This window comes from Elgaria multicarinata, chromosome 9 (assembly GCF_023053635.1).
Source record: "Elgaria multicarinata webbii isolate HBS135686 ecotype San Diego chromosome 9, rElgMul1.1.pri, whole genome shotgun sequence".
In the NCBI taxonomy this organism is placed as follows: domain Eukaryota; kingdom Metazoa; phylum Chordata; class Lepidosauria; order Squamata; family Anguidae; genus Elgaria; species Elgaria multicarinata.
Genome location: NC_086179.1, coordinates 6,682,194 through 6,700,057, shown reverse-complemented (window position 1 = coordinate 6,700,057; position 17,864 = coordinate 6,682,194). Strand labels below are relative to the sequence as shown.

Here is a 17,864-nt window from a genome sequence, read left to right as displayed (position 1 = left end):
CAGCTGGAATCTGGCTTCCTTTAACTTGAGCCCGTTATTCCGTGTCCTGCACTCTGGGAGGATCGAGAAGAGCTCCTGGCCCTCCTCTGTGTGACAACCTTTTAAGTATTTGAAGAGTGCTGATCATCCTGGTTGCCCTCCTCTGAACATGCTCCAGCTTGTCTGCATCCTTCTTGAATTGTGGAGCCCTTCTTACAAAACCCCAGCCCTTCCTTCAAAATCAAAAGCCTGAAAGGGCTGGCCTCTAGCCTGGAGCCTCCAACAACCCACATCTCTCCAAGAACTCATGCTGGGTACACTGCCAGTGTTGGCACATTGGCTCCAGTTAAAGCTGCAGGAACTATACTAGATTGACCAGATACACAAGAGGGCAGAGCTCCTGCAGCTTTAACTGTTGTGATGAAGAGGGGGTTCCACCTGGTGCTTCATGCATACAAATGACACCGGCTGAAATTCATTTTTCTATACAACTGTTAAAGATAGAGGAGCCTGGTCCTCCTTTCCATATGGTCACCCTTTCTCAGAAGACCTGGAAGGGGCCTACAAGGCCATCGAGTCCAACCCCCTGCTCAATGCAGGAATCCACCCTAAAGCATCCTTGACAGATGCTTGTCCAATTGGTGGCACTTTGAAGCAAATGTATCAGATGAGTTTTTACGTACACTTGGGGGAGAGTGACCATATGCAAAGGAGGACAGGGCCCCAATATCTTTAACAGTTGTATCTGGTCACACAAAAGAGGGCAGTTTTAACTGTTGTGATGAAGAGGGAATTTCGCCAGGTACTGCATGCGTACAAATTACCTCTGCAGAAATTCCCTTTTCTATACAACTGTTAAAGGTACAGAAGCCTGGTCTTCCTTTCCATATGGTCACCTTAACTTGTGAAACTTTGCCGAAGTAAATAATGCTCACTTTACTTTGACTCATGAAATGCTGCTTGGAGCCCCAGGTAGGAAACCTTGGGTCTATAAGAAATGCAGCCTTCCCTCCAGGAAATTACACATTTTATGATGCCTGGTACATGCTATATGATTGCCTGAAGCCACGTGCCAGGAGGTGTGGGGGTAGCCAAACCAGGCGGTGAAGTCCGTGGCACATTAGGATTCTAGAGTGCTCTGGAAACCTGACACCAATCCTTGATCTGTCACGAAAAATAATAATAATAAAATAATAGAAGTCTGAGCAGCCGGTGAGGCAAGTCCCAGTAAATTTGAGCAACTTCATTCTCTCTTCTGTTCTTGCCCAAATTACATCTGAGTGAAAAACCTCTTAGCTTCGTGGTTGCAATTCCCCCGTAATTGGTAAAGTGGCGGTAACTGCATTGTCGCTTGTACATAGCGGCATGTAATTGCACAGTAACCATTGTGGCACTTGCACGAATGACATGCGGTGTGCAATTACCATGCAACTCCGAACGCCAACTCCCCGTCTAACTTCCATTATCGCACTGGAGATCTGCTTGGAAGAGGGTACCTGTGGGATGGGGCTGCAGTTAGACTATGCGCTAACTGTCAGGCACATTCAGTTCCATGTGCTGACAGCTTCCAGCCCTCTTGGCTTATCCCCAACGTGTGAGAGGCTCACTGTAGTTATCACGTGGGTTTTTTTGTGGGGGAGAACTCTGCACGCACTCAGGGGCATTTCATTATTCTAGTTGTCCACCATGGCTAGCCTGCAACATACCAGAGCTGCCCGAGCTCCAACTGAGCTTTGGGTTCCTCAAATGCTTCTGCACTCAACTCCTCCTCTCCTACTCCCTTATGGTGCAGGCGGCTGATATTATTTTGGCTTCATAGAACCATAGAATACTAGACTTGGAAGGGGCCTATGAGGCCATCAAGTACAACCCCCTGCTCAATGCAGGAATCCACTTTAAAAGCATACCTGACAGATGGCTGTCTAGCTGCCTCTTGAAGGCCTCTAGTGTGGGAGAGCCCACAACCTACCTAGGTAACTGGTTCCATTGTCGTACTGCTCTAACAGTCAGGAAGTTTTTCCTGATGTCCAGGCAGAATCTGGTTTCCTGTACCTTGAGCCCGTTATTCTGTGTCCTGCACTCTGGGAGGATCGAGAAGAGATCCTGGCCCTCCTCTGTGTGACAACCTTTTATGTATTTTAAGAGCGCTATCATGTCTCCCCTCCATCTTCTCTTCTCCAGGCTAAACATGCCCAGTTCTTTCAGTCTCTCCTTATAGGCCTTTTTTCCCCAGACCCCTGATCATCCTGGTCGCCCTCCTCTGAACACGCTCCAGCTTGTCTGCATCCTTCTTGAATTGTGGTGCCCAGAACTGGACGCAATACTCTAGATGAGGCCTAACCAGTTGCAAATAGAGCGGAACCAGTACCTTGCGCAATTTGGAAGCTATACTTCTATTAATGCAGCCCAAAATAGCATTGGCCTTTCTTGCAGCCCCATCACACCGTTGGCTCATATTGAGCTTGTGATCTACAAGTTGTAAATTGCACCCATGTCAGTTTAGGGTTAGGGATGTCCGTGGCTGAAAAATCCATCCCTTTTGTAGCCTGATGGATTCTTGCAATGCTCCTGATGTGGGCTTGCATTTACAAACCTAGCCAGACGTGTGTGTTTTCCCCTAAAATATGGAAACGTTTTCCGTCTTTATTTTGGTTTGCGTATAAAACAATTTGCAGCTGCGATTTGTGTGATTTACACAAATTATGGCTGAAATTTGCGTAAGTTGTGCAAAATGGTTTACATACGGTGACCGTAAGAAAAGGAGGGCAGGGCTCCTGTATCTTTGACAGTTACATAGAAACGGGAATTTCAGCAGGTGTCATTTGTATATATGGGGAACCTGGGGAAATTCCCTCTTCATCACAATAGTTAAAGCTGCAGGAGCTATACTAGTGACCAGATACTAAAGAGGGCAGGGCTCCTGCAGCTTTGACTGTTGTGATGAAGAGGAAATTTCACCAGGTTCTTCATATATACAAATGACAGCTGCTGAAATTCCCTTTTCAATACAACTGTTAAAGATACAGGAGCCCACTCCTCCTTTCCATAGGGTCACCCTAATTAATCCACCTCAATTAATCCAGCAGGGCACTTCTTATGTTCTTATGGCAGCTGGACAACCATCTGTCAGGGATGCTTTAGGGTGGATTCCTGCATTGAGCAGGGGGTTGGACTCGATGGCCTTGTAGGCCCCTTCCAACTCTGCTATTCTATGATTCTATGGAGGGATCCTCTCCAGAGGAAGACTAGAACTCACTAATACAAATAACATTGAGGTCCCAAATACAAATAAATGTCTCCCTTATAGTCCTTCATCAGAACAGTTAAAGCTGCAGGTGCCCTGCCCTCTTTGAAATCTGGTCACTCTAGTATAGCTCCTACAGCTTTAACTGTTGTGATGAAGAGGAAATTTCACCAGGTTCTCCATATATACAAATGACACCTGCTGAAATTTCCTTTTCAATACAACTGTTAAAGATACAGGAGCCCACTCCTCCTTTCCATAGGGTCACCCAGGAGGGAATCTACACTAGTCTAGTTAGAATGTGTCTTACCGGTTTTAAGTGTGCATTTCATAGTATTACGCCACATGACGTTCAGGTTTTGATGTTTTATTGAGGTCTTTTCTCTGTTTTTTATTTTGTTTTCTGAAATAGCTCGTTGTATTTGTTATGATGCGGCTGATTTCGCCATATTAATTAGCTCTCCTTTACTTCTTAATTAGCCAATCACATTCCTGGGGGGCGTGTTTATTTAATTTCTGCGCCCAAAGTTGGAGCCGTTTTTTTCTGCGAAGCCTTGGACTTCAACTCCCATCAGCCCTACGTAGCAGAGCCAATGGTGAGGAATGCTGGGAGTTGTGTGGTCCAAAAGTTCAGGAAAGCACCAGGTTGGGGAAGGCTCATCTAAAGTGAAAGTAATACAATCCCGCCCAAACTGTTTGAATTCTAAACGCAGGTGCATAATACAGAAGAGAGGCAATTGAAGCAGAGAGAAGAGGAAGTGGGAGGGGAAATTTGCAGATGGGCAAGTAGAAGAAACAGATGTATTTTCTTAGTGCGGCCAAAAGGAACGCATTCCCACGGAAAGAGAAAACGTAAGTAAACGTTTTAAAACCAGCTACGTTTTAAATCGTTCAAGAATAAAACATTCAATGCATGTGAAAACAACGTTTCATATACTAGTGTAGATCCCCTCCTAGTTTACACAAATAACACACACACACGGAAATCCACAATCTGGTCCAGCTCATAGAATCATAGACTAGTAGATTTGGAAGGGGCCTATAAGGCCATCGAGTCCAACCCCCAGCTCAATGGAGAAAGGCCAGCTCACGGGAAAGTCAGGGGGCGAGCTGACTTAAGTTTGTCCAGCTTCACCTCCTGGATGGATTCCTCCGACACCCCTAGTTCAGGTTCAGCTACATATTTCGATGGAGGCACACCCAAAGTACCACACCGGCTAGATGAACCAATTACCATTTCCTGAGCAGCCAAGCACCACCAGCTGCAGGCATAAAGAGAGCTGATTACAGATTTCCGGCTGGCCGGTGTCCCCTTAGGCAGGGTGTCCATTGGACGCTGTGAACATCTCTCCGGCCAAGAGGCCCAGCGAAGCAGATCCCCTGCCAAAGCGAAAGTGAGGAGGAACAGCAGGAGGCAGTGCTAATCCTTTAGCTAGGATTTCTCCCAAAATGTGGATTTGGCCGTGATCACAATTATCTGGAGAGGTATGTTTAAAGCAGATGCTGAAAGGACAGCTCAGGCGTGATACAGCCCCTGCTTCAGGCGTAGGCTCCAGTTTATCTGGCATCCGGCATCCCACCGTTCTACCGAGCTGCTTCCTGGGTCATGCAGACCGAGGAGGAGGAAAAGGGAGGCCCTGATTTGATGCCTTGCCTGCCCTCGAAGCCTGAGAGATCCCTGTGGTGTTACACCCCACAAGTCAGTTCTGAAATGTATGTCTGCAGTTTGTAAGTCTGTGGTGAGTTTAGAATGTTGGCCTGAGTGGGCGGAGTTAGGACGTCTGGGGAGGGGGAGGAGTGATATATAAGGGAACGACTGAGGGGATTGAGGGGGATTTTGGGGTACTCTTAGAGTCTTTAGTGCTCTCTGTGTTTAGAGTACTTAAGTTCTGGGAAATTTGAGGTTCAGTGTAGAGAGTGGTGTCTTTGGAGTGTGGTGTGCACGTAGTTGATGTATATTAATCAATACTGATAATAAAGAAAGTTCAAGATTGATTGTGTGAGAAAAAGGAAAGTGCGTATGTGAATGAGTGAAAGGATTGGATGAAAGGTTTCAAAAAGGGTTTTAAATGTTTTATTTGAAACAAAGCCTGTGAACTTTTAAAAATAATTTTTGATTGTTTTGTTTTTAACTACCACAAAAATCCCACGTGTCTGTTTGGCATTTATCATCTAAAGTTTACTCATTTAACACCCACTCTGACAATCGTTCACCTCAACACATATAACTCACAGTGTTTTATTTTATATATTTAAATCCTTCTCCATTTAACCCCTTTCTCCACATAGTTTGGAGGAAGGTGGTTTTTATCCCTTGCCTCAGGCGTATCAAGCGGTGGTGCTTGGCTTGAGCAGGGAGAAGCCGCGGCCGGGTCTGGTGTTCAGAGCCTGTGTCGTGGCAATCCCCTTTCTCGGCTGCTTGCTTGTTATGCAGGGGGCCTGGGGGCGGGCAGGCAGTGGCATCGACTGACCCTATGGAAAGGAGGACAGGGCTCCTATCTCTTTAACAGTTGCATAGAAAAGGGAATTTCACCAGGTTTCATTTGTATGCACGCAGCGCCTGGTGAAATTCCCTCTTCATAGCAACAGTGAAAGCTGCAGGAGCCCTGCCCTCTTTTGTATCTGGTCACACAGGGCAGGGCTGCTGCAGCTTTCACTGTTGCGATGAAGAGGGAATTTCACCAGGCGCTGCGTGCATACAAACGACACCTATTGAAATTCCCTTTTCTATGCAACTGTTAAAGAGACAGGAGCCCTGTCCTCCTTTCCATAAGGTCAACCTACCTTACTCCTCACCACCACCCTTGTTAAGACAAGGGTGACAGATGGAGGAACAAGGAGGTTGCAGTCATGAGGAGGAGAAATGGGTCCAGGGGGTCTTTTGTCTATGAGCTCCCTCCTGGGGTGCAGGCCCTTGTCAAGGGCCCGACCATGCTGCCTTTTGATGCTGGCCCTGACCAGAGACTCTTGAATCTGAGATCTTCTCTGAATGGAAAACCCTACATCCCTCTTGTAAACTGCAGGTCTCCTAGGCCCCACTCTTCTGCCTTGCCCCACCTTTCCCGACCGGGTCTGGGAGTCCAACGGTCATCTCTGCAACCATCCCCGGACCCAGTTGGATGCCTACGCCATATTTGTGGACCCACGGGGTCAAGACCCCGTGCAGCCCATTGAGCACCCAGGAGCTGTCAGCCTGTGTCCGGAGTCTTCATTGTATGCAACAATGGAGGCGCTGGGAATTGCATGATTCCACACACTGCATAAACGGGACTTTGGCACGATTTCTGGAGCCTCCATTGAGTGAACAGGGGTGAATGGGGAGGGGGCGGGAGGAGCGTTTGACATGTCAGACCCAGGTGAGTTTGCCTACTGCTAAACATGATAGCACTCTTCAAATACTTAAAAGGTTGTCACACAGAGGAGGGCCAGGATCTCTTCTCGATCCTCCCAGAGTGCAGGACACAGAATAATGGGCTCAAGTTAAAGGAAGCCAGATTCCAGCTGGACATCAGGAAAAACTTCCTGACTGTTAGAGCAGTACGACAATGGAATCAGTTACCTAGGGAGGTTGTGGGCTCTCCCACACTAGAGGCCTTCAAGAGGCAGCTGGACAACCCTCTGTCAGGGATGCTTTAGGGTGGATTCCTGCATTGAGCAGGGGGTTGGACTCGATGGCCTTATAGGCCCCTTCCAACTCTGCTATTCTATGAGCAGGAGCAAGAGAACGTGCCCTCCGAAAAACATTAGCAAATTTTCGAACGTGCTTGCATTGTGCAAATTTCAAGGGGGGTGTTGGGGAAACAGTTTTTTAAAACCCACAGTTTCCTGTTTCAGTTGATGGGGGAAGGTTGTGCAACTTCGAAAAATACTCAACTTTTGGTGCGACTTCCCCATTCGACAGAATTCGATTTGCACAATTTTCTTGTGTGCACAAATTGAGCAGCTCTCGCAAGCGCTCACGGAAATCGAAGGCAAGGTATTCGTCAGGTTTGGAGAATCTGGGCAAATGCGACCCCTGGTGCAGCTCACACTTTGCTTGGTGCTACTTGATGAGTAGGCTGCTTTTTTCACTTCCTGGACCTTGCAGAGCTCCTTCGGGGTTCTCGACTGGTTCTAACTAAACCCTGGAGTGGATTCACCGCCCCACTGACATCGGAGCCACCAGCTAGCCTCCAGCGCCGTGAAATGTTGCACTGTGGCAGTCGAATCTGCAATCCTAACTTCAGATTTCAGCTCCCTTTAATATCCACCACCATTCCTGATCCATCCTATTGAAATGCGCACACCTCAAGGAGAGCCCAGGTGCATCGGAAAACCTGGCACCAGGACAGCCTCTGCCGAAGAGCAATTAGCATAATTATTATTTTGTTTTGCAGGCAAAATTGAAACTCAGGCTCCAAAGCGCCAGAGCGCGTGCGACAACAATATTTTGATAAAACTGAGAAACGACAACAGAGAATATTGTGCTTGGCATTTTTGGAGCGTCTTGGCCCAAAGATCCCAGGGCAATTGGCAAACAGCAATTAGTTAAATTGAGATGGCAGGTTAAATGCTGTAATGAAGCAACATCTCTTGGGCTGCTAATGAGTTATGGTAGCAGCCTTATGCATGCTTAATTCGAAGTAAGTCTCACTGAACTCAGGGGGACTTACTCCTGAGTAAACATGTATTGGAAGGTGCCATAAATGTCTGATCCTAACCATGTTTAATCAGAACTAAACCTCATTGTTTTCAATGGGATTTACTCCTAAGTAGGTACATGCAGTCTTCAGTGGGTGGTATGCATTGTATTCCCATTCACCCCAAGTGATCTCACACCCAAAACATTCCCAATATGTGGCACCCTAAGAAGGAATGTGGGATCTCTATTATTTGTGAAACCTTCTCTGACATTTCTACACATGTTTCTCCATCAATGGAAAGTTGCACGATACTTTCAGGACCCTTATCTGTAAAGGCAGGTCTACAATTTTTCTAAGAAAGGGGTTTCCCAAACTGTTACTTCAAATACTTGAAAGGTTGTCACACAGAGGAGGGCCAGGATCTCTTCTCGGATCATCTCAGAATGCAGGACACGGAATAACGGGCTCAAGTTAAAGGAAGCCAGATTCCAGCTGGACATCAGGAAGATCTTACTGACTGTTAGAGCAGTACGACAATGGAACCAGTTACCTAGGGAGGTGGTGGGCTCTCCCACACTAGAAGCCTTCAAGAGGCAGCTGGACAACCATCTGTCAGGGATGCTTTAAGGTGGATTTCTGCGTTGAGCAGGGGGTTGGACTCGATGGCCTTATAGGCTCCTTCCAACTCTACTATTCTATGATTCTATGGTACTTTGCATGTTTGTTCACATGCATGAGAATGCATGATTGCCAAATGGAAGGTGCAGAAACAGCTAGCTTAATTGGTGCGTTCTTTCTACTTGAGATGATGACAGATGGCAACAGGGGAGAGGGCCTTCTCAGTGGTGGCCCCTCAATTATGGAATGATCTCCCCGACGAGAGATCTGGCGCCAACATTTCAGCACCAGGCCAAGACTTTTCCCTTCTCCCAGGCATTTAACAGCATATGCTGAGTTTTTAACTGACCTGAGAATAGTTGTTTTAAATGGATATTGTTCTTTTTATATACTTTTGGTGGTTTAAAATTTTGTATATCTGTTTTTAATGTTCATTGTTTTTAACTTTTGAAAACCGCCCAGAGAGCTTCATCTATGGGGCGGTATATAAATGCAATCAATCAATCAATCAATCAATCAATCAATAAAGACAGATGGCAAGGTAGGATTAGAACCCAGGGTTGGAACCCAGCAAGAACGCGGATGTATGAGCATCTCTGAGGCTTAGCACAAAGTCTGGCAGAGCCGGAGTTTCAAAACTAAACCTGCCAATGGCAAGCGTGCGGGGCGGGGAGGCATTTGCTAGCTCCTGGTATCATTAGATTGGGGACACTCAGCTGTAGTGGTGATTTATTTATTTATTTATTTATTTTATTACATTTACTGGTACGGAAACTTCAACTGGTACAAAACAGGGCAGCACGTTTACTAACAGAGACTGGCCGACGAGACCACATTACACCAGTCCTTTTCCAGCTTCATTGGCTGCCAGTCCAGGTCCAGACCCGATTCAAAGTGCTGGTATTAACATTTAAAGCCCTAAACGGCTTGGGGCCAGGCTATCTGAAGGAACGCCTCCTCCCGTATGTACCTACCCAGACCCTAAGGTCATCCTCAGGGGTCCTTCCCCGCGAGCCCCTGCCAAAGGAAGTGAGGCAGGTGGCTACCAGGAGGAGGGCCTTCTCTTCTGTGGCACCCCGGCTGTGGAATGAGCTCCCTAAGGAGGTTCGCTTGGCACCTACATTATATGCTTTTAGACACCAGGTGAAGACCTTTTTATTCTCCCAGCATTTTAACGGTCTATAAATAAATTTTAACTTGGTGTTTTAAATTTGTAATTTTGCATTGCTGCTGTTTTGATCTGGTTGAGCTTTTAGATTGTATTTTATAGTATGTGGCGCAGAGCGGTAAAGCAGCAGTTTCTGCAGCTGAAACTCTCCCCACGGCGTGAGTTCGATCCCAGCGGAAGCTGGTTTCAGGCAGCCGGCTCGGGTCGACTCAGCCTTCCATCCTCCCGAGATTGGTAAAATGAGTACCCAGTTAGCTGGGGGAAAGGTAATAATGGCCGGGGTAGGCAATGTCAAACCACCCCGCTATAAGGCCTGCCAAGAAAACGTCAGCGAAAGCTAGCGTCCCTCCAAGAGTCAGTAATGACTCAGTGCTTGCACGAGAGGTTCCTTTCCTTTCCTTTATACTGTTGTTTTATGCTTTGAATGTTTTTAATTTTTGTGAACCGCCCAGAGAGTTCCGGCTATTGGGCGGTATAGAAATGTAATAAATAAATAAATAAATTTATATACCGCCCCACAGACGAAGCTCTCTGGGCGGTTTACAACAATTAAAAATGGTAAACATTAAAAGTATACAAAATTTAAAAAATGATGCTCTTTTCGCCCTCAAAAAAACGCCTGATACTCATGACCGCAAAGCCCTCAGTGATATCAAAAGGCACCTGCTGAGAGGGGAGGTCGGGGCATCCTTTCTGTTTAACAAAGTAAAAAAAAAAAAAACTTGTGATGGCAAGCCCAGTCCGCAGCCCCCGTCCTTCCCTGCAGATGTCGTAGGCTTGGGTTGGAGAGGGATTTGGCTGGTGGAAGGAAGCGGAATCCAGTTGAGCCCATTACCACACTGAGGAACAAAATGATTATTGTGCAAAACCGGCCGCGTTGAAGCCCCCAGACCAGCGCTGCTTTAAATAGCATCCGTGAATGGCCTCCCATACTTTGCTTCAAGCTTTTCGGCTTTCCCATTCCATTTCTTTCATTTGGGTTTTTTTTTTTTTCCCCTTCCCTTCCTTCCCTTTTCCTTTTGGCTTTTCTCGAAGAAGAGCCTGTTACGTAACTCTCCCCTTCAGCTCGCAAACTTGCAAAGCGACATCACGGGCAAGGCAATGTGAGGTCAGGTTTGGCTAGCAGTGCCATGTAAACGGCTCGGTTGGGCCACATGTGACAAAACCTACTGAACCACGCACAAAAAAACAGCCGTGGGCTGGAGCGGCAAAGCCAGGCACAGCATCTCAGATCAACTCCTTCCCAACTCAACCCAATCGGATGTGAGGCGTACGGGTGAGGAATTACTCACAGCTGCCAAGGGAAAGCTTTGGGGAAACTCCGGTTTGAGAAGGGAAGTTGGGGGAGAGGGCAGGCCAAGTTTGATTTCCCCCCACCCCTCTGGGTGAAGTTCACCTGCAAAGAGAAGCTGTTTAGGATCAACTTCCAGGGCTGGAGAAAACTTCTGCCCTGGGGTGATGGCCCAATCGCATAAAAAGCAGACTTCATCTAGGCTCTAAAGAGGGCAGTGGGGAGACGCGTTTGGCCTGAAATATCTCAGACACAATAGCCCCAGTCATCCGCCCCAGGCCCTGTTCCACCCTGAATGGACATGTTGTATGAGCAGGGTCAAGGGGAAAAACAAGAAGCCAAGGCCCAGTGATACTTTAAATTGGAAAAGTATGGCAAACAGCCAGTTAAAGGGGCAGATCATTTTTTCAGCATGTCTTCTTTTGCACAGTCTCATGCCTTAACTCAGCCTTCCTCAACCTGGGGCGCTCCAGATGTGTTGGACTACAACTCCCAGAATGCCCCAGCCCCAGAATGCTGGGGCATTCTGGGAGATGCAGTCCAACACATCTGGAGCGCCCCAGGTTGAGGAAGGCTGCCTTAACTGAACACCCCCTCCCATCCTTGAAGAATATGAGAACATAAGAAGAGCCCTGCTGGATCAGACCTAGGGTTCATTCAGTCCAGCAATCTGCTCACACAGTGGTGAAACAGCTGTCGACCAGGGACCCACAAGCAGGACACAGGAGGAACAGCACACTACTGCCCATGTTCCCCAGCAACTGGTGTATATAGGAGTACTGCCTCTGATACTGGAGGTAACACACAGCCATCAGGACTAGTAGCCATCGATAGCCTTCTGTTCCAGGAATTTGTCTCATGGCCCTTTTGAAACTAGGGCTGTGCAGCGCCTTGGGCCAAGGCCCCAAATCCGAGCTGAAGTGGGCTGATTCAGCCCGCCACGACTCAGTTCTGAGGCGGTTCGGGGGAAGCTGAAGCGCCCCGAAGCTGAAGCCAATTGGCTCTGAAGCTTCGGGGCGCCTCGGTGCTTTGGAGCAGCCCGAGGCGGTCCCTTACCAGCTGCCACCACCATCCACCCTCACTGTCTGCCATCCACCACCCACCACCGCTGGCTTTGCATCTGGCGGCTTCCACTGCCGCCAATGCATATGACTGGAAGTAGGCCACGCGATTTTAAGATATCGCGGGAGCTCTGCTGATTCGTACCTCTATGGCCACTGTAGTTTGTGGCCATAGAGATATTAAACAGATGCAAGGATGGAGGTGGCAGATGGTAGACGGTGGATGGCAGACAGTGGATGGCGGCAGCGGCAGCAGGTAAGTGGTGAAAGGGAGCCTTTTCTGGGTGCCAGCTGCGCAGCCAGCACCCAGAAAAGTCCACGTCGCCTTGGAGGGCCCGAATCTCACCTCAGCTTCAGCACCGAGGCAGGCCGGGCAACCCCGAAGCACCCCTGAGTCGAACCGGGGCTGCTTCAGGAGCTCCAAACCGGCCTCCGAGGTGGATCGGGGGGTGGGTGCCCAGCCCTATTTGAAACCATCCAAATTGGTGGCCATCACTACATCTTGTGGTAGCGAATTCCATGGATGAACTATGCACCGTTTGAAGAAGTCCTTCCTTTTCTCTGTCCCGGATGTCCCACCCATCAGTTTCATGGGTTGACCCCACTGGGTTCTAGTATTATGGGAGAGGGAGAAAAATGTCTCCCTATCCACATTCTCCACACCAGGCATCATTTTGTACACCTCTATCATGTCTCCCCTTAGTCTTCTTTTTTCCTTTTCCCACCTCACTGCCGTTTACATTTTTCACCTATTTTTCCACACATTCAAATGGGGAACGGACACATTTCGAACAGGAAATGTTTCTGTGTGTATTTTTCACAAGTGCAAACTCTCTCCCCTCTGTCGACTAAAGCATAAAAATGTGAAGAGTGCGCATGTTTCAAATGCAATCGCAATTTGCGTGAATTTCTGGACATCTCCCCTGGAAAATTCTTCTGCGTCTGCTCAGGAGTGCAAACACGACATCTTGGGATGATTTGCAAACAGAAATGAAGACCTCATACATCCCCAGTTTGGATTTATATTATCGTCCATACTGAGATTTCGATACGAGCTTTCAAACTGAAGGCAACTTTCTTCTATAGGAACCCTGCCTCCCTCTCCCTGTCTCTGTTATGTGGCTCGATTTGCAGGCCCAGATGCAACATGACTCCAGCTACAGAGGCAGCTACAATACCCAGCATCTTCCTCCCAGCTGCTGTGCAAACAGCACAGCACGGGTGAGTTACCAACTTCTCATTTCACTGGCTTGACTAGAGCAGTCACAGCTGCCGCTCCGGCTCGGCGGAAAAGCGTTCCAACTTGCCACAGGAGCTGCAGATGCCAGAGTTTGGGTTTCATATTTTACTCTCTCTCTCTCTCTTTTCCGCCCCCCACCCACCCCACTCCAGCCTGAGCAGTAAAACGCAGCACTGCTCCCGATGCCTCCTCTGCAATTATGTGTGTTCATGTTGCACTCCATTAGAGCCACAGACAAAGATGGTTTTGTGATAGACGCTGCCAACCTGAATATGGCCTTGAACAAGCCATTACTCTGGGAAGGGAGTGCAAACAGGCGGGAGAGACCTGGATGGTCTCCGAAGTCATTTGCTACTTTACTTACGCAAAAGGATGAAAAGGGGAGAATGCATTAGCTGAATTTGTACCCAAGGTTTCAACAGGTGAGTCCAGAAGGAAACGACAATATTTTTAGCAGGGGGCATATAAGTTTTCTCATGTTTGGAGGAGAACTCAAAATTAAATACAGGGCCAAGCGATGTCAGCCCCCTGATGCTGCAGGCCCTTTCACAGGCTGGAGGAGCGAGGGTCCATGTTGGCAATTCTTCAAGGGTTCCCTAAGAGCAGGAATAAAGCCTTCAACCATCTTTTCTGCCGTGGTGGTTCTAACAGCAATAGCCAGTGCATTCCTCACCGCTCCGACTCAGTGACAATTTTTGTCTTCAAGGGCATGAATGCCGAAGTCAGGACAGGAAACACTGTCCGCTTATAGATTTTATCAAATTAAGTATTACTAATAAACAAGAGAAAATAAATGAACACTGTGCTCACTCTGATTTCACTTTACGACAATGCCACGTAGCAAAGCAGTTTTGGCTACATGGCACCGTCATGGGTAAGGATTTCTGAGAAATTCACTCCAGGGATGTCTTGTTATGAATTTACCCAATGCATATCTCCCAGAACCGAACATGGACCCAAACACAATTCGTGGTCAGAAATCTATACATTTCTGAGCTTGTGATGCATTCCTCAAAACAAAATTTTAAAAAATGTGCTTGGCATCATACGTATATTTGAAAAATGCACAAAGAAAAATGTATACATTTTCAAAATGCACACAAACATGCTTTCATCAGTGGGTACATGTGTAGGAAAACGCACACACTAACTGTATAATAATGTGTACATTACCAAAAAAAAATGCACATGAATTTCCATAGACATTTTTTTTTCTTTTTAAGTGCATGATCATGCGGAAATGGGACAGAACGTGCCAGATCTCAAAAACCTGACGCTCTCAGAGAGATTGAAATTAACACATCCATCCATTCTTAGTCCCGAAGCCAAATCACGGTGAGGGTAGCCAAAATGAAACATGGAGCTGAGCGATGCTGGGGACCAGAGTGGAGAAATAAGACTGCCACAAATGAGAGGCAAAGGAAGGGGTTATTTTTATCAGTGGAAGATGGTGGCTCTGACATCAGTAGGGCGGTGAATCCATTCTGGGTTTCGGTCAGAATTAGTGTTCAGGAGCGTGTTCAAAAGAGGGCAACCAGGATGATCAGGGGTCTAGAAACAAAGCCCTATGAAGAGAGACTGAAAGAACTGGGCATGTTTAGCCTGGAGAAGAGAAGATGGAGGGGAGACATGATAGCACTCTTCAAATACTTAAAAGGTTGTCACACAGAGGAGGGCCAGGATCTCTGTTCGATCATTCCAGAGTGCAGGACACAGAATAATGGGCTCAAGTTAATGGAAGCCAGATTCCAGCTGGACATCAGGAAAAACTTCCTGACTGTTAGAGAAGTGCGACGGTGGAATCAGTTCCCTAGGGAGGTTGTGGGCTCTCCCACACTAGAGGCCTTCAAGAGGCAGCTGGACAAGCATCTGTCAGGGATGCTTTAGGGTGGATTCCTGCATTGAGCAGGGGGTTGGACTTGATGGCCTTGTAGGCCCCTTCCAACTCTGCTATTCTATGATTCTATGATTCTAGTCTGAAGTCTAAAGGAGCTGCCCAAAGTGTTGATCGCATTTGGGGATATGGTTCAGCACCTTGGATAGCTCCCTGACTGAAACCTGGAAGGTATTCAGCAGCATCCCACTGATGTCAGAGTTACCAGGCTCCATTGGTTTTCACGAAACATTTAACCCACCCAAAGCCTTCCATTTCATACCAAAAATGTTTGTTTGAAAACATCTTCCATAGCCCAAGTTAAAATGCAAACCGGACAGTCAAATACTGAGGGATTTTTATTTATTTATTTATTTATTTATTTATTTAAAAAAAAAACCATGCTGGAACTATTCAAAACACCTTCAAGATGGCAGGAACCATTTTGGATTTCCAAGAATGCCTTGTTCTCAGTGGCATATTGGGGAGAAAAATGGCAGCCCTCATTGGCAGTGGCCATTTTTGTGGCAACCATTGTATCCCACCCTGTAGCAAATGTTCCTCAGAATTTGAAATCTGGTTAGAAAATCTAAACTAGAGGAAATCACCAAAATACCTTCCCCCCCCCCACTTTTTTTGTGATGAATGTGTTGGTTGCTTTATTATTATGTTCCTCATGGTTTTAATTTTTGTGAACCGCCCAGAGAGCTTCGGCTATTGGGCGGTATAAAAATGTAATAAATAAATAAATACAAAATGGGTTAGGAGCAATTTGACATAACTTTCAAGAATTTCAGTAAGCTCCTTTAGAAAATTCAGCCTCCAGAACTCATAACAGGGGAAGTGATGTCACCTCCCCCTTTCAACACCATCCTCTCTCAATTTGGGCTGAACTCAGCTCTAGAGAAAAAGGTACATTTCTAGTTAGAATTGTGACTTACTGCACTGCTACAGGGAATATCCTTCACTTTAAGCCAGGCCAAATCCAAAGTGCCTTCGCCCCTATAGCAGGATTGCAGCCTCTCCTTGATACGGTCGTTGATCTTTTTCAGAACAAAGATGCAGAGAGCTGACTCATCCAAAGACTTCATTTTCCTCTTTTGCCCCTTGGAGAAGACAGTGAAGAGGATGTCATCTTCTGGCCTGACACCCAAAGACCTGGCCAAGATGGACCCTGCCTTTGACAAGTAGGCCGCCTGGAGTAATCGGTATTCCACTCCGTTCTTCTCGCAGCCAATGGGCACCTCAACGTAGGAGTTGAAGGCTGTGTCTTCTTTGCACAGGCGGACCAACTTAGAGGTGTAGACTTGCTCCTTGGTGGTGGAGCCAGGTGGAGAAATCATCTCAGGCTGGAGGGTCAAGAAGTACACAAAATTCCCACTGCTGAAGCCATAGATGTAGTATATGTCAAAGTCAGGGATGATGGTGAACGTGTCTGACGGAATCTTGATCATGGAGGCCACAAATTCATCATGGAAGACGTAAGCAAACATCCCTTCAGCCTCAGAGTTCTTGGGGAGCTTTCTGCTGGAGATGGTGGGGAAGTACTCGGGTTTACCATCCACAGCAGTAGCCACAAACAGCTTGTCGTCCATGTTGTTGTAAGAAATAATCACTCCAAAAACGGAGCCGCTCTCGTTCACTCCAGAGAGGTAGTGCTCCTTGTTGTGGAAAGGCTCCCCAAGTTTGAACAGGTCATCCAGCCGCAAGAGTTTACAGATGCCCTGGTATAAGCTCCCACAGGCAATCAACCGGTTCTCTTTGTAGTCTATGAGGAGCATTTTGTTGATGTTGTTTGTGGACATCAACTGTTCGTTGCAAGGCTGGACCAGCTTGGGAGGGTAACACTTTGGGTTGTCAGTATCCGGACCCGTCTGATGAGAAGCCTGCACCACCAGGTCACCCGAGAGTTTGTAGATCCAGTTGACAGCCCCCAAGTAAATGTGCCCCCTCCTTTCGTCGACCACTAAGTGGTTGAAATAGACCTCTGCCATGTCCACAGTGAAGTTGAGGAACGGTCTCTTTGGGTGGGTGGGCTGCTGCCTCACCACGGAAGGCAACACAGAAGCACAGAGGAGAAGGTGCAAGACAAGGCAGGTCCATCGCCACATGTCTCCTGACATGGTTACCAAAAGTGTTTGTATTCCCAAAGCCAGGGGGGTGGGGAGAAGAGAGATGTTGGAGCTGGGTTTCGCAGGCCTGAACCTGTGGAGGAGCTTCTCCTAAAGCAGGAAAAATGGAAGATGGGTTACTGAAAATGCCTTCCCCCTTCAAGAACCAGCCCTTCGTCACTGAAAGCTTATTTCTTAGCTAATCCTTGCCTTTCCGTCTCTGCATCTAAGACCAGCACAAAGAGCCCCCTTGGATGAAAAGATGCCAAGTCAGAATAAACAAACACGCAGACTCATGTCAGAACAGCAGAAAATACAAGGGTTTGGATTAAGCATGGCAACTTCTAGGGCAGCCTTCCAATGGCCATGCCAGCTGGGAATTAAGGGAGTTGCAGTCCAACACAGGAAGGTAACCATCTTCAGGAACGCTGTACAAATGCAGTTGTCTAATACCATGAAGACCCATGTGTGTGTGCTTTTTGACACAGGTGCAACTCCTATCACAAGCACATGGCAGGAGAAGCCATAGCTGCCCCCCCTCTCCTGGTGTCCCCTCCCCAAGAGGTGCTGCTCAATGCTCCACCCACCTACCTGTGGCAAACAGACGTAAATATCCCAGACCCTCCTAACCATCCCACCTTCCAGCTCCCTCGACCC

At 47.4% G+C, this 17,864-nt stretch overlaps 1 protein-coding gene across 4 annotated transcripts in view; it reads right to left on the bottom strand.

Moving 5' to 3' along the window:
- The window catches only part of PLXNA4 (plexin A4), a 695,664-nt gene extending 678,445 nt beyond the window's left edge, over window positions 1-17,219 (bottom strand). For 3 of the 4 annotated variants that reach the window (XM_063134643.1, XM_063134642.1, XM_063134641.1), the window contains exon 1: window positions 16,038-17,110. In XM_063134643.1, coding sequence (XP_062990713.1) covers window positions 16,038-17,090 — 1,053 coding nt within the window. In that variant the 5' untranslated portion in view covers window positions 17,091-17,110. Of the gene's footprint in view, window positions 1-16,037 lie in introns of all 4 variants that reach the window. The other variant, XM_063134640.1, reaches the window with a different exon arrangement.
- Between the last annotated feature and the right edge of the window lie 645 nt (window positions 17,220-17,864).